This window comes from Lampetra fluviatilis, chromosome 42, assembly GCF_964198595.1.
Source record: "Lampetra fluviatilis chromosome 42, kcLamFluv1.1, whole genome shotgun sequence".
NCBI lineage: Eukaryota > Metazoa > Chordata > Hyperoartia > Petromyzontiformes > Petromyzontidae > Lampetra > Lampetra fluviatilis.
Window position 1 is genome coordinate 6,967,343 of NC_136316.1, and position 23,884 is coordinate 6,991,226.

General features: G+C 48.7%; 1 protein-coding gene across 2 annotated transcripts in view; it reads left to right on the top strand.

The window, feature by feature from the left end:
* Positions 1 to 23,884, top strand: part of LOC144946677 (solute carrier family 12 member 4-like) — an 89,849-nt gene that overhangs the window by 13,331 nt on the left and 52,634 nt on the right. Inside the window, exons 1-2 of one of the 2 annotated variants that reach the window (XM_078875756.1) lie at positions 11,499 to 11,704; positions 13,592 to 13,814. In XM_078875756.1, coding sequence (XP_078731882.1) covers positions 13,616 to 13,814 — 199 coding nt within the window. In that variant the 5' untranslated portion in view covers positions 11,499 to 11,704; positions 13,592 to 13,615. Of the gene's footprint in view, positions 1 to 11,498; positions 11,705 to 13,591; positions 13,815 to 23,884 lie in introns of those variants that run through there. The other variant, XM_078875757.1, reaches the window with a different exon arrangement.

Sequence of the window (23,884 nt, forward strand, 5' to 3'; positions counted from 1 at the left end):
CCCAGGATGGATCGTCAGGCAGGGCCACGCCTAAATGTCTCTACCGGAAAAGATGTGCCATTAGGAGGGTCCACGTTTCGCAAGCGTAGAGAAAGGAGGGAATTATTGTGGCCGAGAGGACATGAAGACTTCGTGCGGAGAGACAGACCAGGTAGCTTCCACACAGTGTTATGCAACCGATGAAATGATAATGCCGCTCGACTGATTCGGAGTGACACCTCTGCTGTTAAAACCAGAGCTGGTCATAAGCACACTGGCCAGGTATGGGAAACTCTACACTCTCTCCACAACTGTGGGAGGTGTGTGTGGGTGATTGTCCGATGGTACAAAATACACAGGCAGGTGCTTGGTTTTGGTGGGGCTGATGGTAAGGCCCCACCTCTTAGTGGAAAGCTCCAGGTTCAGCAGCAGTGCCTCCAACTCCTCCTCTGAGTGAGTCAGCAATTACCAGATCATCGGCATACATACATGGTTGAGCAATAGGCAGCCATCTCTTGACCGCACCCGAGCATCTATTGAAGGCTTCACGAACTACGTGGTCGAAATAGAGTTAAATAAGTGGGAGTTAGAGGACATCCCTGGTCGCACCCCAAGGTGTACAGGGAATGGCTCTGACTCCCGGCCACATAGTTTTACCCGGGCCTGCTCACCATCATGAAGGTCCTTAAAGATCGTGAGCAGAGTGTCAGGGACTCCGAAATCACGAAGAATAACCAGAGCCCAGCTACTGATGGTATCATAAGCCTTGATCAATAAAGCAGAGATGTAGGTCTTGTTGGAATTCCCTACACCTCTGCTGTAGCACCTTGACAGGCTCGGGCGAGGCTGCTAGCCCCCCCCGCCACGATCCCCCACCCGCTCCGCAGTAATATCTAGAGCCTATAGTGGTAGCATCTACTGATTGTATAGTAGTAACTGCACGGCATTGGGGTGGGGAGACATCACACTGTGAATAATTTACCTCAGCGTGTTGTCTATTTTTATTGCATTTTTTACGCTAAAGAAAATGTCCCCCCACACCCCCACCGAACGCGTGTGACTTGGTAGGGACCATCTCCCCCCACCGAAGGCGTGTGAGTTGGTATGGTCGAGCGCTGGAAGGTAAATACAAATCGCACTAAATCGCTAATTTAACTACTTTAAAGTTGAGGGATGGGAAAAAGGAATAGCGCTTGCTCACCACAGGGCTTACGGCGTGTTACCTGGCAATTTTCTTTTTTACGTGAAACCCCACCGTTTGAGAGCCAAATCCTTCGCAAGTGTGCGACCACAAACAGACAAACAATGACATTTGTATATAAGAAAGAAAGAAAATATCAAATCAATGTATATTATCAATATCAATTATGCATATCTAACAGGACCCTGCGGGGTGGGCTGGTAGGAACGAACAATTGAATGGCTATAATAAAATGAAATGGCAAAAAATGGCGCCAATAAGTGGATGCCCCGTGGCCCCGCCCTCCACCCGCGTAACCCCGCCCCGGCCACCCGTGGCCCCGCCCCATCTCGGTGTCCCCGGCCCCAGCTCGTTGCCCCGCCGCTTACCGCCGTAACCCTGCCCCAACCCCGCGTAGCCCCGCCCTCCACCTCGTGCCCACGCCCCCTGCCGCCGTTGCCCCGCCCAGCCCCGCGTAGCCCCGCCCCCTGCCGCTGTAGCCCCGCCCAATACACCCCTAGCGGGGGAGAGATTCCCAGGCCTGGCTCTAGGCTGGAAAGCCGCCGACGAGGAGGGGGTAGGGAGTTGTTTTTAATGTAAAAGCTTTAAATGTAAATGTTTATATTAAAAAACATCAGGGAATGTAACATTGTTAAACATTAACTCCGTTTCACACACGCGGGGGTACGATACGAAGGGAGAGTTTGAGGCCTAGGTCTAGGCTTTAGGCCTAGCTGTAGGCTTTAGGGCGCCGTGAGTTAATTTTTAATTTACCTGTTTTAATTATTTATGTAAAAGGTTTAAATTTAAATGTTTCTATTTAAAAGCATCAGGGAATGTAACATTGTTAAACATTAACTCCCTTGCACACACCGCGGGGGAACGATACGAAGGGAGAGTTTGAGGCGTTGTTCGAGGCTTGAGGCCTAGCTGTAGGCTTTAGGCCGCCGTGAGTTAATTTTTAATTTAAATGTTTTATTATTCATGTAAAAGCTTTAATTTTAAATGTTTCTATTTAAAAGCATCAGGGAATGTAACATTGTTAAACATTGACTCCCTTGCACACACGCGGGGGTACGATACGAAGGGAGACTTTGAGGCCTAGTTCTAGGCTTTAGGCCTAGCTGTAGGCTTTAGGGCGCTGTGAGTTTTTTTTATTTAATTTCAAAGTTTTAATTAAAAGCTATCTCAGGGAATGATAAGGGAATGTTACACGTGTTTAGCCAGGAAAGCCTCATTAATTTAAATGTTTTAATTAAAAGCTATCTGAGGGAATTATAAGGGAATGTTACACTTGTTTAGCCAGGAAAGCCTCACAGAGTCTAAAGGTTTTTGTAGGGTCATGCCAAGTGTTTGCAGTAGGGGGCAATGTTGCTACACGGACGGACGGACGGACAAACGGACAAACGGACGGACGATATAATCTATTGTAGGCTGGTCCACTTCGTTCCTACCAGTATAACCCATGTCTAGTATCCAAATCTATTATCATGTTATTGGTTCTTTCGGTAAAGTCATGTAGATAGAATTTTTTTTAAATAAATAAATAAAAAAGGCTCAAAAACTCACGACGTTTCGATCGCAACACAAGCGGTCTTCATCAGGCGGAGGAAAAAGATGAAGACCGCTTGTGTTGCGATCGAAACGTCGTGGGGTATTTTTTATCTTCATTTTCAATTATTTTTTTGTTTATTTATTTGTATTTTCTATCCACGTGACTTTCCCGAAAGAACCAATAATATTAATTCCTGCAGTCACGAAAGTTTTAAGTCAAAATCTATTATCAATGTCTATTATCCATGTCCATTAATTACCAATGTCTATTTGCAGATACGAGGAGCTTCGAAACATAGATTTGAATTCCAGTTGATACTGATTCATGCCGGTGCGTGATGCGAGTCACAAACTATCATCACGTCAATCATATAAGTACATCATAAATAAACAGTAGTACTTCATAGGGGCCGTCCATAAATGACATCACGCACCTAGGGGGGGGGGGCGGATCAGACATTTGTGACGATGTGTGACGAGGGGGGGGGGTGAGAAATGTGACGTCACATAAAAATGCGCAACTTTAAATAAATATAGACAACACGTTCTACTTAATTAAATAGACTTTTTAATACATGTGTAGTGGTGATACGCGCTGGGTGTATATGTCGTGTGCCAGCGCGTATGTACGGGTGTGTGTGTGGTGACGCGCGCTGACGGGGAGGAGCAGGCGTCAGTGCGCGGGTGGGGGTAGTGCTGCTGATTGGCTGTGTGCCGGTGACGCGCCCAGAGGGAGTGATCGGGTAGCAGCGCGGTGTGATTGGTCGGGGAGTGGAAACACGCGCTGAGCGGAACCGGATCGTAGGGATAGCGCGTGGGGATTGGGTAACTGAGGAGCGGTGCCGACGTTGAGGTCCGCATCCGCTCCGTCTCCCGGGAAGAAGGGGTATATAAGGTGATGCACAGAGGAGCAGGGGGCAGAAGTGGAACCATCTAAGAATGAAGACGAAGGTGCAGAGATAGAGCCCGGAGAGGAGAGTAATGGAGAGTAGAGGAGAGTACGGTATAGTGTGTAGCCAGCGAGAGAGAACGGTCTACACGAGCTGAGTAATGTATAGTGTGTAGCCAGAGAGAGAGAACGGTCTACACGAGCTGAGTAATGTATAGTGTGTAGCCAGAGAGAGAGAACGGTCTACACGAGCCGAGTATGCATACGGTGTAGCCAGAGAGAGAGATGCAAGGTCTACACGAGGCGAGTGGAGAGTGTAGCAGAGGCGCAGAGTCTACACGAGGCGAGAGAGCCAGCAGCACAGAATCCAGAGTCAAGAGAAGCGCATTGTGAAGAAGAGAGGCCACGCGTTGTATTGTTACAAGTCAAGATTTAATAAAAGAAGTGTGTTCCCGTCAAGGAGTTTCCTGCCGTCATTTCCAATACTTCATCTGGCGTCAGAAGTGAAACGGGCTTCCAAGTATGGAGACGAGGAAGACCCGTAGGACCCACGGGATTGACCGCGAGGAAGACCTGGACGACTCGGGGCCGCTGGTGGCGGGGGGTGAGGAAGAGGACTTGCCCACGCTGCAGGGTCCGTCGACGGCGCCGGCCGAGCGACCGGGGACCGACGCCGGGCTTCGTGAGGCGCACTCCCGACTGGCGGAGCTGCTGCTCGCCGCCGCGTCCATCTTGGCGGAGATCAGCTCGTCGGGAGGAGCGGGGACGGTGGGGGACATTTTACAAGGTCGCCCCGCAGATTCCCGCCAAAACGAATGGGGGATTCCCGCCATTGCGCCTGGGCCTACTTTTGGCGGGAACGGCGAGCGCCACGTGGTGGTGGGTTCCCAAGCGCGCGCATCGACGTCATCAGCGCGCGAGGGGGTCCGCCATCTTGCGTCTGCTGCTGGAGCCGCCATCTTAGACACCGACGGACAGGCGGAGAGGAACCACGAGGCGGATGACTTCATTTTTCAGCAGCGCCTGCCCACGTTGTCAGCCTTCAAGGCGGAAGGCGGAGACTGGGGCCAATTTCAGCGAAGGTTTTTGGCGCATCAAGAGATGTCAGCGTGGTCCGATGCTACGGCGCTGCGGGCATTGCCCGCCATGCTGGACGACGATGCGCTCGCGGCCTTCAGGGCTGCACGGAAGTCGGACAGCTCCACGCTGAAGGATGCGCTGGGTTTGTTGGCCAGGGTCTACGGGCCTCCCTCTACGTGCCGCCATCAGTTCTACGCAAGACGGAAAGCGGCCACGGAGACCGCGCTGGCCTATCGCACGGCGTTGCTGGCTCTTGCTGATGCTGCGTTCCCTCGGATGGACGAGGAGGGCCAAGACGCGATGGTTTTGGAGCAGCTGCTCAAGTTGGCGCAGGACCTGGGGGTCCCTATCAACACAGCTGACGAGATTGATATTTCTTCTTTGAGAGTCGCCACGAGTATTCAAGCGCACGAGGCCCTACAACGGAAGCAAGGCGTTGGTTGCAACGCTGCTGTCGTCGCAGCCCCGGGTTTGGTGGTCGCCGAACCCCAAGTCGTCAGCCCACGAGAGGAGGCGTTCGCCACGGGACGACCAGGGGACTGGAGGCCGGGGGCCCGGTCGCCTCTGCGATCGGGCCGAAAGTCGGAGCAACCAAGATCTACTCCGACCCTCGTCACGTGCTATAACTGCGGCCTCCGGGTCCACGTGGCGTCCGGGTGCCGCGCTCCGCGGCAGCGCGCCATGGGAGCTCGGCTGGACGACGACCGAGAGCCCAAGTCATCTCTACAATCCCCGGCAAGTCGCGGCACCTCACACGCTCGGCCTGTTTATTCGGCACACATGGGACGCCGCGTTGCGGCGGAGGAGGGCCGGTTAAGGTTCGGGGATTCGGTTCGGCGAGGGGGGTTCGGCCGGGACCAGGGAGACATTGAATGGGCGGAATTGGGGCATAGAATTGTGGCTGCTTCGGCGGGTTCGTCCGTTGTTACGGGATCTATTGATGGGGTTGAGATTAGGGTGTTAGTGGACACGGGGGCATCGGCAACTATTATATCGGACCTCATTTATAATATTCTTCCGGTCCAATGTCGTCCGCTGCTTCCAGTGGATGTGCCATTTTACGCCGCTAATGGGGGATCGTTGGGCATTATCGGTCAGGTTAGGGCGTCCATTTGCATTGGAGATATCAAATTGTCGGGACCCGTTTTCGTTTCGTCTTCTTTGGCAGTTCCGTGTCTTTTGGGCACTGACTTTTTGGCTAAAATGCCCATTAAAATTCTTATCGATCAACGATGCATTGAACTGCCATCGGGTCGCCGGATTTCATTTTTGACGGGCCCTACTGACATTCGGACGGCGTGCGCTACGATACAAGCGGTGGCGACGCAGACAGTGCAAGTGCCCCCGGGTTCACAGATGTTGATTCCCCTCCGGTTGCGGAAACCATGGGTGAGGGAGGCTTCGGGACAGAGTATGCTTTTGGGTCCTTCTAACAAGGCTGTCGGGGGTCTTGATTTATCGGTGGCTCACACTTTGGTGCGGGCTGACAGGGATCCGTTTGTGATGGTTTTGAACGCGGGGTCGCGACCAGCTGTCATTCCGCAGGGCACCGTGCTGGCTCACGCGGCGCAGGTCCCTGGGGATGATGGGTTGGTTGCGCAGGTGGGCTCGAGCCCCGCGCGGAACGTTGAGCCAAGGGAAGACCTTGAGTGGGTCCATTCGTTATGTGCCGCCTCGGACGATTTGTCGGCGGCGCAGTTGGGTGCGCTGCGCGAGTTGCTCATTGAATTCTCTGATGTATTCAGTAAACATAAGTATGACATTGGGTGCACGGATTTGTTGCACCATCACATTGAAACGGGCGATGCGGCGCCGGTCAGGCTAAATCCCTTCCGACTGAGTCCCGTGGAGAAGGAACATGTTCAGTCGGCTGTTAACGATATGCTAGAAGCCGATATTATTTCGCCCTCCTCTAGCCCGTGGGGAGCGCCTATTGTGCTGGTTAAGAAGCAGGACGGGTCCCTGCGATTCTGCGTTGATTTCCGTCGCCTGAATAAGATCTCTGTGGCTGACGCGTATCCGCTCCCCAGGATGGATGAGTCCCTCGATGCTTTGTCTGGTGCGCGATATTTTTCGACTCTTGATTTGTTATCGGGGTTTTGGCAGTTGCCGCTCGACGAAGAGTCAAAACCTAAGACAGCATTTCGGACTCCAGGGGGGCTGTTTCAGTTTAACCGGTTACCCATGGGACTTCACTCCTCTCCAGCGACGTTTCAGCGACTTATGGAGCTGGTTTTGTCGGGCTTGCAGTGGGATACATGCTTGATTTATATGGACGATGTCATTGTTTTCAGTAAAACGTTTGAAGAACACCTCCGGCGATTGAGAGGGGTGTTCTTGCGAATGCGATCGGCTAAGTTGAAATTTAAACCGGCCAAATGTCACCTCCTTCGTAGGTCCGTTAGATACTTGGGTCACATTGTCGATTCTTCGGGGATCTCCACCGATCCCGCGAAGACGGATTGTGTCGGTTCGTGGCCGACACCCACGTCCGTTTCCGACGTGCGTAGTTTCATCGGGTTTGCTTCTTATTATCGGCGGTTCGTTGAGCACTTCGCCACTATTGCAAAACCCTTGCACGCTCTAACGGCGAAGGGAGTGAAGTTCAAATGGGGACCGGAGGAGGAGGCCGCGTTTCGCTCCCTCCGGGACGCCTTGGTGGGTGCCCCACCCTTGTGTTATCCCGATTTTGCCAGTCCCTTTTTGCTGGACACGGATGCTAGCAACACGGGCATTGGGGGGGTGCTATCCCAAGTCGTTGGGGGTGTCGAAAGAGTTGTCGCCTACGGTAGTAGGGTGTTGTCTCCGGCGGAGCAGCGCTACTGTGTCACCCGTCGCGAGCTGCTTGCCATTGTTTTTTTTGTGCAGCAGTTTAGGCCATATCTTTATGGTCGTCACTTTACAGTCCGAACGGACCACGCGGCGCTACAGTATTCATTGAGGGTCGCCCAGCCCTCGGGCCAGTTGTCGCGTTGGTTGGAAGTCCTCCAGGACTATCAGTTTACGACTACGTACCGTAAGGGGTTGCGACACACGAATGCCGATTGCTTGTCGCGGTTGTTGCCTTGTGATGAATGCGCGTGTTTGTCGGGATCGGCGCGCTGTAAACCGACGCTTGCGGGGGAGATGGGGGCACTGGCTGCGACAGCGGGCGCACCGATCAGGGATGATTCCACTGCCTCTCAGGGTCGGGACTCGCTGCTCTCGCTGTCGCTCAGCGAATGGGGCCGCCTCCAGATGGCGGACAGCTCGCTGCTAGCATTGCGCCGCAAGGTTGGGGGTCCCGAGGGGGACCAGGAGCGTACCGGCTCCTATGTACTTGAGCAGGGAGTGTTATTGAAATGGAACAGTTTGTCCCGGCGGAACGCACTCGTGGTGCCTTCCGCTGTGAGGGGGAGGGTTGTCTTGGCGGCACACGAACGCCTCTTGCACTTGGGAGTTAACAAGACGCTTGCCCTGCTTCAGCGTGACTATTACTGGCCGGGAATGGGAAGTGATGTGGTGCATATTCTGAAGGGGTGCGTTGAGTGCGCCAGGCGTAAACCACCGGCCGTGGCAGCTAATCCACCGCTGCAATCTATTCAGGTCTCGCGTACCAACGAGCTCGTTGCACTCGATATTTTGGGGCCCTTCCCAGTCACGCCGAGAGGGAATAAATATTTGTTAGTGGGGGTCGAATACTTTACCCGATGGCCTATGGCGTGGCCTCTCGCTAACCAGTCGGCAGCAGCTGTGACGGATGCCTTCGTCCAGGGCTATGTCCTGGACAAGGGGGCTCCCGAACGCCTGCTGACCGACCAAGGTAAAAATTTTTCGAGTAAATTGTTGCAAGAGGTGTGCGATCTGTTGGGTACCAAGAAGGTGCGTACCTCCCCGTACCACCCGCAGACTGACGGGATGGTGGAGAGACTCCACAAAACCTTGACTTCCATGCTGTGCCAGCAGGTGTGCGAGGCACATGTATATTGGGACCTGCAGGTCCCGGGAGTCCTTGCCGCATATAGAATGGCCCCCCATGCAGCTACGGGGTTTTCCCCATTCTATTTGATGTACGGTCGGGAAGCTGACCCGCCAATAGAAACGCAACTTGGCCTGTCCGCTCCACGAACTAATTCTAATTTGGCAGAACATATTAAGTTTAATATTCACAAGCTGACAGAGGCGAGGGAGGCCGCACGGCTTAATTCGCGGGCTCGCCAAATTGCTAATGAACGGTTGCGGGCACGGAAGGTGTCCATGCACGAATGGAAACCAGGTGACAGGGCCTGGCTGCATTGCCCTCAGGCACCCTTGGCTACGTCGCCTAAATTGTTGAGACCGTGGAGGGGACCCGTGGAGGTCGTGCGCGTTGCACGGCCCCAGTGCGTTCAGATAAAGTGGGGAAAGCGCCGTTGGTACGTTCACCCCTCCCGACTGAAACCGTTCTCGCCTCCATATGGCCTCCCCGTGTGTCGTGATGGCCGGGCGTGTGACGTGACCGGCGACCCAGAGGGGGAAATGTCTCTGCCTGATCCACACGTATTTTCGCCTGATCTGCTCCCAGGTGTCTCGGAACTGACAGCTGCCGATCACCGGCGGCCGGATCTCCGCGGCGGGGCCGGCCCTTTCAGGCCCGTTCCGCGCCGTCTGGAGCAGCCGGAACCGCCGGACGGTCGTCAGTGTCCCGCCCCATACGATGGACCAGCCAGACGGACTCGCGCCAGGTCGTGCTACTTTGCATGACCTGCCTCGTGAGGAGTCGGGGCAGTTGGAGCGCCTCGTCACTGCGTGTAGTCGCAGGGACGTGGGGCGCGTTCGTTTCGAATTTGCTCGTATCGTGTTATTGTTGACTTTTCGTGTTCATTGTCATTCTGTACATAGTTATTCTTGTTGTTGTTGTTGTTGTTGTGTTATGTTACGGGGCACACTCGGGGGGTTACGGGGTTTTTTTTGTTGGTTGTCGTTTTATCGTCGCGGTTGGTTGTTGTTAGCAGCCGGGCCGGCTGCGAGCTATGTGGGAGGGGGTGATGTAGTGGTGATACGCGCTGGGTGTATATGTTGTGTGCCAGCGCGTATGTACGGGTGTGTGTGTGGTGACGCGCGCTGACGGGGAGGAGCAGGCGTCAGTGCGCGGGTGGGGGTAGTGCTGCTGATTGGCTGTGTGCCGGTGACGCGCCCAGAGGGAGTGATCGGGTAGCAGCGCGGTGTGATTGGTCGGGGAGTGGAAACACGCGCTGAGCGGAACCGGATCGTAGGGATAGCGCGTGGGGATTGGGTAACTGAGGAGCGGTGCCGACGTTGAGGTCCGCATCCGCTCCGTCTCCCGGGAAGAAGGGGTATATAAGGTGATGCACAGAGGAGCAGGGGGCAGAAGTGGAACCATCTAAGAATGAAGACGAAGGTGCAGAGATAGAGCCCGGAGAGGAGAGTAATGGAGAGTAGAGGAGAGTACGGTATAGTGTGTAGCCAGCGAGAGAGAACGGTCTACACGAGCTGAGTAATGTATAGTGTGTAGCCAGAGAGAGAGAACGGTCTACACGAGCTGAGTAATGTATAGTGTGTAGCCAGAGAGAGAGAACGGTCTACACGAGCCGAGTATGCATACGGTGTAGCCAGAGAGAGAGGAAGGTCTACACGAGCCGAGTATGCATACGGTGTAGCCAGAGAGAGAGATGCAAGGTCTACACGAGGCGAGTGGAGAGTGTAGCAGAGGCGCAGAGTCTACACGAGGCGAGAGAGGAGTGTAGCCGAGGCACGGAGTCTACACGAGGCACAGAGAGCCAGCAGCACAGAATCCAGAGTCAAGAGAAGCGCATTGTGAAGAAGAGAGGCCACGCGTTGTATTGTTACAAGTCAAGATTTAATAAAAGAAGTGTGTTCCCGTCAAGGAGTTTCCTGCCGTCATTTCCAATACTTCACATGTTTTCTCCTACAACATCAGAGTGCAGCGCCACATTAAATACGCACTACAATGACAATAGTTTAAAGCGATTTGAAGCATGTTTTATTTATAGGGGGTGGCAGAGCTTTGTGACGTCATATTTGAGGGGGGGGGGTCTGACTTTTTGTGACGCCGTGTGACGAAGGGGGGCGGTAAAAATCGTTCAAATTCGCGTGACGTCATTTATGGACGGCCCCACAGTGCACACCACAACAAAGACAAAGATCCCCCGTATAGCATGTAACAGACTGTTGGGGCAAGACAGCCCCACGCCCGGCCGCCTTTGTCTCCCCAGTGACGATGTTTACACACTCGACCAGGTACTCATTTGAGGCTGAGTCGACCTAGGGGAGGCTCAGATAATCGCCACCGGTGTTGGTGGCGGTGAACGAGAATCGAACTCGGGTCACCGGGTTCGTTGCTACACTACCGCTCCCCCGCGCGCATACACACACACAGACACACACACAAACATACAGACACAAACACACACACACAGACATACACACACAGACACACAAACACACACACACACTCATACACACAGACCAGTGAACACCACAACACACCAGTGCACACCACAACACACACACACACACCAGTACACAACACACACCAGTGCACACCACAACACACACACCAGTACACAACACACACACACACCAGTACACAACACACACACACATCAGTGAACAACACAACACACCAGTGCACACCACACACACACCAGTGCACAACACAACACAAATACGCACACACACCCTCTTCCCTGCCACACAACACAACACACATTCCCAGCTGGCACTCTCCACGCCCTCATCATCATCACCACCACCACAGCCAATGCCCCCCCCCTCCTACTCCTCTTCCATTCTCAAGCTCACAGCCCATTCCCTCCTCACTCAACGCAGCTACGAGCCCAGCCAGCCATGCTCCGGCAACACTGAACATCGGGCGAGACTTGAACGCAGATCTCTCTCTCTCGCAATTTGCATGTCCACACCACATTGTGCGCACACACTCACACTCGGCATGTGTGTGCACAGCTAAATGACATCGGTTTTGTGCTGCTGTAGCGGCTGCTGCTTCTCATTCTGCCAAGGTGAGAGAGAGGGAGAGACACAGAGAGAATTCTGTGTCGTGTGATTGGAATGTGAATTTGGGACCTTGCGGATGTGTTTGTGTGTATGCGTTTATGATTTCGGGATTTGGTGTTCCGAATTTAACCCACGTTTGCGTCACGTGTGCATGCACGTGTGTGTGTATATATGCATCGTGTCTAGATATACAATGTTGAGTGTACATAGTGTATGTACTATACTATATCACACACGCTTGCAGTAAAATACTTATGCGTGCATGTATCTGGGTATAATGTCTACATGACACTGTTGCACATAACCCGGTGAACGTAAGAGCACACACACACACGCTTCTATATATATATCTTTAAGTGGAAGCTTCATTGTGTGATGTTATCAATTCGGTAAATACAGCACACACACACACACGACATGTACAGTACCACACAGTGTGGACAGCGACACGCGTTCAAGTACTGCACGTGCGGCCCAAAGTGTGTCAAAAATATTGTAAATGTGTATCTGTTTAAATCCCCTTCACCGCTCCGTGCATGTCTTTGTTTAAACGCTGTGTAACACACACACACATACACACAGTGTGTGTATCACACACATACACACACAATTGTGTATGTGCGTGACACACACATACACACACTGTGTGTATCAGACACATACACACAAATTGTGATATACACACACACATACACACACAATCGTGTATGTGTGTGACACACACACATAGTGATATACACACACACATACACACAGTGTGTGTATCACACATACACACAATTGTGTATGCGCGTATCACATTCACACACAATTATATATGTGTGATACACACGCGTACACAATTGTGTATGTGACACACACACACGTACAATTTGTGATACATACACACATACACAACGGTGTATGTGTACACAATTGTGTATGTGTATCCCAAAACGCGGTCCATAATTGTAAACTCCCTTGCTGGTGTACAGTGACATCTATGTTTAAACTGCAGGCATGCCCACGTGTCATCGTGTGTGCTTCTGGTACACAACTGCATTCGGCGTTGTGCACAGAATGCACGCATGCAGCAAGCCTTACGTGTCCGTGCTTGTACACTAGAGTATGTCCATTGAGTGTGGACATCCAACAGTACCATAATACGTTGCGGATCGCATAATTCAACACAGCGTAGTTACAATTCAAGGGGAATGTAAGCGCGCGCTATATTTGTCCGCGTATGTGCAAGTGTCTGCAAGAGCTGCTACGCATATTTAATTGTACCACAATATTCGCGTCATTGTATGCGTCTCTTTAACCGCCGCTTTGGATTAATGCGTTGCACAATAGACCTACTGTGCATGTGCATGCATAATTGCACTGTTATCGTCAGCACATATCTTAAATGCCCCTACGCATAATTGTGTTTCACACACTATTGCATATACGCGCGCACTACACAATACTGCGCGTACACATGCGCGCGTCTATACACACAGACGGTGTACCTTGTACACACACACACATGCGCGCGTGTGTAATTCCCTGCACGGATCGTCATGTGTTGTGTGCCATCACATCGCAGCCACAAAGACAAAGAACTGCATTGTAGATATTTGGGGGGGGGGGCAAGTGCTGTTAGCGAGCAGCACCTACGAAGACCGACACGGCACACGAGGGCTTGTGGGGTACAGGCCAGCAAACCACGTCCCCGGCCGTCTTTGTTCTCTCCCAGGTACTCATTTGAGGCCGAGCTGACCTAGGGGAGGGGGATGAAATTCCCAGGACCGGTTCAAGGTGTTCGTCTCCCGGTATTGTCCGTGAGCTGGAATCGAACTTGGTGTTCCGCCTGGTTCGCGGCGCGCTCTCACCCCCCCCCCCTCCTCTCTCCTGCGTCCCCTGCTCCACAGCCAAAGATCCACACGCAGAGCGGCATGGCGCAGTCGGTCCGATTCTCGGTGACTCCGGCCTGCACGGACGACGAGGAGAGAACGAGAGACGACGAAGGCGGCGATGACGACGGTGACTGCGGCGGTGGTGGCGGTGATGGTGGTGGTGGTGGACACTCGGGGTCTGCGGACAGAGGCGAGCGAGGCGACAGGCATCGGCGTCCAAGGACATCGGCCGGCGTGGGTCAGTGGCCCGCATGGACATCGTGGCAATTTGTTCACGCGACGGCGGTGTTCGCCGTGCGTGCGTTTGATTTGATTGTGGGACGCGCGTGGGTGTGTGTGTGTGTGTGCATGGTCAAGTCGGCCGCTCAGCAGCGGCAGCGAAACATCTAAGGTTGTCTTCGTGAAGCCTCTGCACGGTGCGGTGGTGGTGGGGTAAAGCGTGGGTACACCCAACTCTTTAAGAAGAAAAATACAAATCTGGCCGTTGTGGAAGAGTAGGCCAATTGACATGCTTAGGGGGGTTGTCGTTGAGTTTTCTCGAGTGTAGGTCCGTACACCAGCAGTGGCGTGTGCATGCAGATCGCAGGCGTGCACAGTTATTTATCTGTAGGTTTCTAAGTCTGTGGGTCTCTATGCGAGTCTAAGGATCTATAATGTAAGTGTGAAGATCGCTATGCGAGTCTAATGTTCTGTAATGTCAGTGTGAAGATCTCTGCGAATCTAAGGATCTCTATGTCAATGCGAAGGCCTATATGTGACTCTAAGGATCTCTGTAAGTGTGAAAGTCTCTACGTGAGTCTCGGATTCCTCTGTCAGTGTGAAGTTCTCCGTATAAGTCTGTAACTTCTCCATCTCAATTTGATCCGGGCAAAGTGGTATAGTTAAACAATCCCCATGACCAACAATGGATTGGGGAGGCCTTCATGCAGCAGTGACTTGACTCAAGGGCTTTAAATTATTCGTTATTTATACTGGTAGGAACCTCCTGGTTACACTAGCCCAAAGGGGATTATTGTGTCCGTCCGTCGTGCATCCAAAAATGGGAGGGGCTGGGTGGGGAGGGGCTGGGTGGGGAGGGTGGGGCTGGGTTGGGGGTGGGAGGGGTGGGGCTGGGTGGGGAGGGGCTGGTCACCCCGTGGTGCCCTTATAAAACTCAACGTTTAACCTACTCACGCCGGCTTGTGCCCACCCTCACAGTCGGCCATATTTGCGGAATACATCACGCCGCCGTTGACCCTGGTCATTGACCGAGCAACCCAACGTTCCTACCAGCTCCCTCCGCAGGAATGTTTTTAACATTATTCACACATGCTGTGTCATATAGAATACATTTTTTTATTTACATTTAGTAAAATAAATCCTTAATTATAAGCAGATGACAGTCAATTGAAACTTGACAGTGTAGTTCCAAAGGGAGACCTTGACCAAACCGAGAAGAAACTTAACTGCAAAAGATTATAGCAATTATAAATCACATCGAACACGATGACTGCGTGCACCCAGAATGTAATAATGCATCAATTCATCAGTATTGATTCTTACATTCTCAATACATGCATTGATTTTGAATGTGTGACGTATTTTTGTATCCATACATGTCGCATGGAATGGGTCCATCTACAGCCACTAGTGACCGCAATGTTGAAAAAAGTTAAGTCTTCCTTGAGTCGAATCATGGCAATTAATCGAATTACTGGAATGAACCGTTAAGTCTGAATTTTGAATCTGAAAACATGCTTTGCTCATCGCTGCTGTTAGCATCATCGCTGTTGAAATTGAATGTGAAGTGGTCAAGGTTCAATTCCACAGGGCTTCACTCAGACATTCATTGTAAATGCTATTATACGGCTACATTTAATAGTATTCAATATTCCTGCGTAATGCCCAATTGCAGATGTTCAAGAATAAGCATGTGTGCAGTCCTTTCATTAATGTGTACAGTCATTTTATTAATCCACTGCTGGAAAGGGTTCTATGCTGGATAAGGCTGTTTGGGGTCATAGTGATTATTTGACCATACTTTTTAACAATATACTTTTCGATTTAAAGCTTTCGTGACTGCAGGGATTCATATTCTTGGTTCTTTCGGTAAAGTAACGTGACTTTACCGTAAGAACCAAGAATACAATATACTTTTCATATCTAACCACAAAAACCTTTATTACGAATAACATTGGTCGCGAAAGCCTACGTGTACTTTAGTTTTATATTTAAATTGGATAATCCCTTAAAAGTTGGAACATCTCATTTGCAAGGGTTTTCGGTGCTGGTTGGTGAATGCGGGGAGCGTAGAAGTTGGAGCGTATAAATACAGGACAACGATGGATCTTGTTGTACTGTTTTCTGCTGTCCATGACGTAGCCCCACAGCCTACAACACATGCTACGACATTGGTGTTTGCCCATCCAATTGCTCTCCAGTCTTACACCCCACTCAGCTTCTGAGATATCTTGAGAACAGGCATTGCAGGTGATTTGGTCTCAAGGCTCGTAAATATGTACAAATATATCCATACATTTACATGAATTATCCCAGTGTAAACACACTTATACGTCCTTGCATATGCAGGGTGATCCAAAAGAGTGTTAACACTTCCGATCATTTTCAACAATACCACACGACAGTTTTCAGTTTTTTAGTTTCAGATCACCTGGAGAAGATTCCATGAAAGTGTTGACAACGATGGCGAACAATTGGAGACTCTTTGACTTTTTGGAGCTATTAACAAACATTTGTTATCATGTTTCAGTGTATTATGCGTTATTTTTTCCATTAAAAACGATAGTCCCATATAAGTGTTAACATTTTTTTTAAGCATGCATTTTTAAGTAATGTTTAGATTTTTTCACACATCCACCCAAGCACATGGTTTTGTCATTTATTTATCTCAGTGACTCATACGAGAGGTAATTATTTACCCAGGAAAGCCTCACTGGGTCTAAAGGTGCTTTCCCACAAGGATTCTGTCTTGGGGAGGTTGGCCAATTCCGTTAATGAGTGAGTGGCTTGTGGGAGGAAATTCAAGCACCCGGATAAAACCACACATAAGAAGGGGAGTAACACTCCAAGCTCAGCTTAGATATAAAATTAGCATTTAAAGCACATGTTTGGAAAATGAGAACCGAGCCAGGGTGACATTTTGATGAGATAGCAAAAAAACACATTGCGCTCCCATAAGTACGGTATGAAAAAAAAATTCTGGAAATTGCCTGCCACCGTTACCACACTTTCACCCAACAATTGATGAATAGGAATATGTGAATGTGAAAAAAAGCTTTACCCTTTCTGGCATGAATACAGGTGTTAAGATGATAACCAATGATAATCAATGTATTGATACTAAAGGGTCCCATAGCTATAACTGCTTAACCCAAGCTGTTCATGCTGTTGGTTGTTTGCATTTTCCTTGTATTGCTTGTCTTTAGGTGGCCTTTGGCCTAGCACTGGTGAGACAACGCCATGAAAGAGTTTCTCTGGTGCAGGCCTATCGGTTTAAAGCACCGCATACATTATCGAAGCATATTTTTAGCATCTCTCTTTACCAAAATTATATTCGGTTAATGGAGACGATGCCTTGTCTATTTGGTGTTTGAATATCAAACAGCGTCGTGATTTTTATTATTTTATTTTTTATTAATTTTAATTTCATTTTTCACCTACGTGACTTTACCGAAAGAACTAAGAGTATGAATCCTTGCAGTCACGAAAGCTTCAAATCTAGAATATGAAACAACACATCTATATTACGCCACAATGGGAAATGCCTTTTTTAATAATTGCATATCTTGACACTGCCCACAGGGTCCCAAAGTGAATAGGAAGATTCACATTTTTTCTAAGCCCCATTGTGTTCCAGTGTAACAACTAATACATTGAAATTCTTATTATCTGTAATCCTATTATCTGCTCTTCCTATTATAAGTGTGCTAGAATTGATGGATAGATGTGCTGTTATTGGCAAATTGATTCTTCATATATGTGATTTCTCACGAATAATATAATTAATTTGCAAGTGACAAGAAATTCATCATTTTTTTTGCAATTATGTGCACTGCATGATTCCTATTTCACGAGCATCCGCGCACATTTATATTATTATTCCCGCTTGTCCATGGATATGAATCACCCCAACATAGTTTCCCATAATCGGTGTCTTTATTATCATAAAAGTGTGGCAGAAATGAATTCATTGTCGAAATTAATTAGGAGAATAGGATCCACCCCTAACACCCTCTACCCCCACATCAGGTCGCATGAGGCACAGTGGAATTTCCAACAATTACTTGACCCATAATATAGGTTTTTGGGTCAGATCGCGTTATATATAAATGTGTCATAACCCTCCACCACCCGACACGGCCAAAGCGTATCTATATATATAAAATCGCAAATCTGTCTGTGTGTGTGTCTGTCTGTCTGTGTGTCGCCGGACCATACGCAGTTTCATTGGACGAAATGTGAGGGATTTGCGAGACACGATTGGTCCGTTTGGTTTTCCTAGCGCTGCGATTGGCCCGTTCATCGAGGGCGTGGCGGAGTAGCGCAGTTGGTAGCGCCCTCGCTTCCCATGCCAAAGGTCGCAGGATCGATCCCCGCGTCCTTCACAGGCGAATATATTTTTAAATCCTTTATATTAAGTTCGCTGCCACGCATATAAAGAATTTATAGTGAAAAACTTTGTTTTTACGGGTTATACTTATTATTTATTACTGCAGAGCGGCCGAGGAGATCGTGGCTGGGGGGGGGGGGGGCAGGGGTAGCAGCCCAACCCCAGCCTGCCAAGGTGACACCTTGGCCGGCTGGGTAATCTAGGCGAGGCCGGAGGCTCTGCACGGGACTAGGCCTCACCACGCCACTCTGACAGGTGAGTACTTTGTGCTATACAGTCCATAAATACTGCTATAGAGTCAGCATGTACTGCTGTAATCATAGCAGGTACCACCACAGTATGCACTGCTGCAGTGAAAGCAGGTACCACCACAGTCAGTACGCACTGCAGTTACATTATTAAGAGTAGTTTTGAAATATTTTTAAAACCCGGGCAACGCCGGGTACTTCCTGCTAGTAATTGAATAAATACAATCACAATTCCTTATAAGGGAAACAAATACCAATGAATAACAATTGAATGATTACCAATCTATATAATTACAATACCCCCTCCTCCTCTTTGCCTCGAATCACTGCACCAGATTGAATTGAATTAAATGATGACATCACCCTCATGCTGCTCTATTTAAGACCGGAAGCAACAGGAGAGCTTCACCATTCTTGCCCGATAAAGCTGATTGTAATTATCAGCGAAACGTCGAACTACTCAATTTTTTTTTTATGCTGTTGATTCTCTCTACAGCACACCGGTGGGCTAAATGAGTGAATTATGTTGTCCTTTGAAAAACGTGACACATTTTTTATGGTTTGGCCTTGTCGGGTGGTGGAGGGTTACGACACATTTATAAATAACGCGATCTGACCCAAAAACCTATATTATGAATAATATTGGTCGCGAAAGCCTACGTGTTAATTACTTGACCCATTTCATTAAATTGAGACAAGGACAATGCCATATACAGGGTGTATGAAAACTATGGACACAATTTCAAAACAGTATATTTCACGATGGAAACATGTTACATTTACACGAAAAGTTACAAACGCTTTAATGAGTTATCAAGTTTTACTAACCATTTTATAAATGCTCTATGTGCCCTCCACCTGCTGTATGGACAACATCGAGACAATAGTTTAATTCGTCCCAAACGCCTCTCTTCTCACGTTTTCCTCTGAGGCGCGTGGTCGCCTGTGCTCTTCCCCTTACATAAACAGCCCGTTTCCTCAAATTGTCGGTACCAACGACGAATGCTCTTTGACGTTGGCGGATCAATGCTACAACGCCGTTAAAACGTCTTGCTGAACTGCAGAACGCAAAACGCCTTGTGTTGCGGGGTCGCCATCTTGAGAATGACTGAGGCTAGGGTCTGTTTGTTGCGTTGGGAGAGGCATCTAGCGGTGATCATTTGAAACTCTATGCCCCGCCCTCGCGATGCCCCGCCCTCTCTATGCCCCGCCCTCTCTATGCCCCGCCCTCGCGATGCCCCGCCCTCTCCATGCCCCGCCCTTTCAAGTGGTAAGAGTTTCATTCATGGGCGGTTCGTAGTTGCAGAGATATAGCAATTTCAAATCGGGTCCATCATTTTGAAACACCCTGTATTTGTGCAAAATATGTAGAATACAAAGGGATCTTAATGACTTGATTGGGTGATAGATCTTTGTCCTGATCGATATGAATTTAAAACAAGGCCAAAATTGTCCAGATAAAATAATTGGGATCTTTTATGCGGAATGATTTAATTAGCTAAATATTAACTTAAAACAGACTACTGTAGTTATAAGTGGTGAGGTCTCCGGCTCATTGGTGTGGCATGTGCTTTCAGTTATGGGATAAAACTACAAAGTTTAACGGCCATGAGTAATAGGCACCACACGAAATTGAAGTGCTCTGTTATTATACATGTTATATAACTCGGAGGTGTTGATAACACAATTTAGCACGTAATGTTTCCGTGTCTTAATGCTTTGAAATTACATTACAGTACCGTACTTAGCCTTGCAGACATTTACAATTGATGTTAATGGTGATATACAGTATTTTCTTTCAAGATTTAGGAAATGTCTTCCTAATTTTGCACTTAACTAAAGATATTTGCAAGCCATTCATAACAGGGTTAAGAGTAGATTGAGCAGTAGTACAGTGGTCAGCGCAATTCTTTGTAAATCCAGTTTTTTGCCTGAGCTTGTTTTCCAGCGACGGCTAACAGCGGCGAGTTGATCTCTGAACCGATCACTTTCACCAACCCACACTGACCATGGTGGTGAAGTAAAGGTACAGCCCCCGCATTTGCTTGCTCACCCCACCGCTGGCAGATGGGCCTCCCCTACAGGGAGTTCTATAGGACATTTGGCCTACTTTTCCATGATGGCCTAACATCTTGGAAGAGGTGGGAGTATCCACACTTTTCCCAATCGCATGCCACTTGCTGATCGACTAACTGTATCTATGTATGTTTTATGTATGCATGTTGTATGTATGTTGAACTTCTTTAGCACGGTACGTAGCAAACCGCGCTAATCGGAGGTCTGCTACTTGGTGGATAGAGCTGGAGGGAGTTATGAGACTTTCCATTTGCTCCACCTTCTACGCCGGGAGATGGAACCTGCAATATTTGGATTGCATGTCCAGTGTGCTAACCATGACACCATGGCAACACCCCAACCCACGCTGACTAGTGTGAAGTATGGTTAAAAAAAAAAACATTACTGACACACCATAGGGAGGCCTTGACAAAAGGTTGTAAAAAAATACATAGTTTTAAGAATGAAGAATAGGCTTTTTATTACTCATAAATTCCGAACCCTTGCGTTATCTATAAACAATGCTTACTGACCACTAATTCCCATCCAGTAGCAACTGCAGTCCTTGCTCTAAAAACACAACGCTAATCTTAACACTCGTCCCAACTCGACGGATAGCAAATGTTGCTTTTCTTGATATGTAAATGCTCACTGATGTGCACATTTCTACCGAAGCCTCCTTGTCAAAATGTGATTGATGATGTGTGTCCATTGGGGTGGCTGGGCACAGAAAAGGCCCGAGTTTGATGCGTTTTGCCGTTCAATTAAATTGGACATCACATAATTGAGCAACGCTTCACTTCGCCATCTGCTCAGGTCCCGTGGTCACGTGCGCGCACGCGCGCGTGTGTGTGCGCGCGCGTGTGTGTGCGCGCGTGTGTGTGTGCGTGTGCCATTAACGCTTTCCATGCCAGATGGGGGAGGATAAGCAATTCTGAGCTCTTTAAAAGTGCCACGCTTACAGGACCCATCGTCTTGGTTACAGTGCAGGCGCATGGTGAGATGGGCCGTGCAGTCAATCGCACGGGAGAATTTGCCGCCACGTGGGAGGGCTTTGTCGACCAATCACATTTGCCTTTAAATAAAATAGTGCATGTGGTTCTATGTGCTGAGATTCCTGGAAAAGTCTATTTGATTAAATGGAGACATGACCATTTGTGTGCAAAAGCTGTGCCAAAGAGTTCAAGGGACTTGGACGTTCATCGGTCAAGAGATGCTAATGTGACATACTTTAAACACGACAATGCATGTATTTACATTTTGTCAATCCGCTGCTGGATGAGGGCCCATCCCACAACACACACTGAAGACCCAATTTAAAAAAAAACAACGTTTCACCTACACCACCTTCACTTCGACCTTGATTTTAAAAAACCCGAGCTGCTATCCAATGTGGGAGGTTGTCCCTTACCATTCCACAGCTTCAGCTTCTCACCGCACGTCTTTAAAGGTGCAACATAAAACCCATGCTACAACAGTAAGGATGCAATGAATCGACCACGACTAACCCACCAGATTGATTAGTCGCGAATCACAGCTGTAGTTTCATTCAACCATACATTTCTTGTTTTCCTTATTTTTACCATATTTTAAATTTCGTGCTCTTTAGTTTGTAGAATCCTCGCTCCATTAGCCTGAACTTAACCATTGCCAGTTCTGCAGTAGACTCAAGATGGAAATGTTCCTTACAGCCAATGAAGCATAACCATCGTGACTTTGTGATAACCTGTGTGCCATAAGAATTGCACAAATACCACGTGTACTTATTTATTCATTACTTTTCAACATCATTTGTAATGTAGTTTGAATAATTCATAAACGGGGTGGAGTGGCGCTCCAGTGGTTCGCGCACTGCGTTATGAACCTGGCAAATCTGAGTTCGATGCTCAACCACGGCTAACACGAGTGGAGAGTGGTTTCTGAACTGATCTATAGTGACCAGCGTGGTGAAGTATGTTCATACAACCCCAACCACCAACATGGTGAACCCATGTCCTTCATCCATCTGATCGGTTCATAAATGGCTATAATTTATAATATTTAATTCTTACATTCTCTGTCTAGTTAAATTTATTCAATAAGCAGTTATTTATTTCTCAACCATAAAACAATACAACATTTGGGCGTCTCAGGCAGTGGGCCTGAAATTACGTTGTTTTTTTTAGTAATCCATCATCGTTTTTTGACAAAGAGTTGTCAACTACATTCGTAACTCTAGATTTGAAGCTTTCGTGACTGCAATGATTCATATTCTCAGGTTTTTTCGGTAAAGTCACGTAGGTAAAACATTAAAAGTAATGAAAGTAAAATAAAACAAAACAAAAATAAAAATAAAATTCACGACGTTTCGGAGGCAACACAAGTCTCCGTCATCAGGTGGGACCGTCACAGCCAGATTAGCTGCATCAAGTGAAGCAATGATTCAAAATGTAATCCCTTATAAGCAAGTTGAAGGGGGGGAGGAGAGGGGGGGGGAGTTCATCAGAATGTGGTAGCCAATGAATGGAACGTATCGGGAGGGAGGGGGGTGGGAGGGGGAGGGAGCCAACAAAACATTTGGCGACGGCTTGGACGCGGCTGCTGCGCACGCCAACACAATGGGCAGAAAGGGGGGAGGGGAGGTCTGATACACATGATAGAACAAAGGAACGAAAATGCCCATGTTTATACCAATGCAGGCTGAAAAATGAAGAGAGTACTGTTAAAAATAACTGGGGATGTTAACACTCGGTGAAGTAAATTAAAATAGTGCCTGTCAGATAAGATGGTCCAAAAAGTGTAATTAAGTCTTTTTTGCGTGGTTAATAACATCTTTCCAGTGATTACTGAGTTTGTACCCATCATCACGGTTGAAATTATGTCTGTGTTTGTATATTTGTATGGCTTCGTGTACAAACCTTTGATGGTAGCCAGGAGGCTTGCAGAGAACCTTGGTCTCGGAAAAGACAATATCATGAGAGCCCGCCGAGTTGTAGCAATGATCGGCAACGGCCGAAGAATCAGTTCTGCCGTGTTTCAGATCTGACTTGTGCTCGCGGACACGATCAGCAACATGACGTTTTGTTTCTCCAATGTAGCAATCACCACAAATGCATCCCTGTGGAAGAGATATGTGGATGACACTTTCGTCATCTGGCCACATGGCCTCCCAGCATTGAACCACTTCTTGGACCACATCAATTCTAGACACCCATCTATCAGATTCACCATGGAAGTGGAGAAAGACGGTAAACTACCATTCTTGGATATTCTGTTTAAGAGGAGGCTTGACGGATCCTTGGGACATTCTGTCTACAGGAAAGCCACCTACACAGATTCCTACCTGAAACCGGATTCCCACCACCACCCATCTCAAAAGAATTCTCTCATCAAAACGCTATACCACAGAGCCCATGG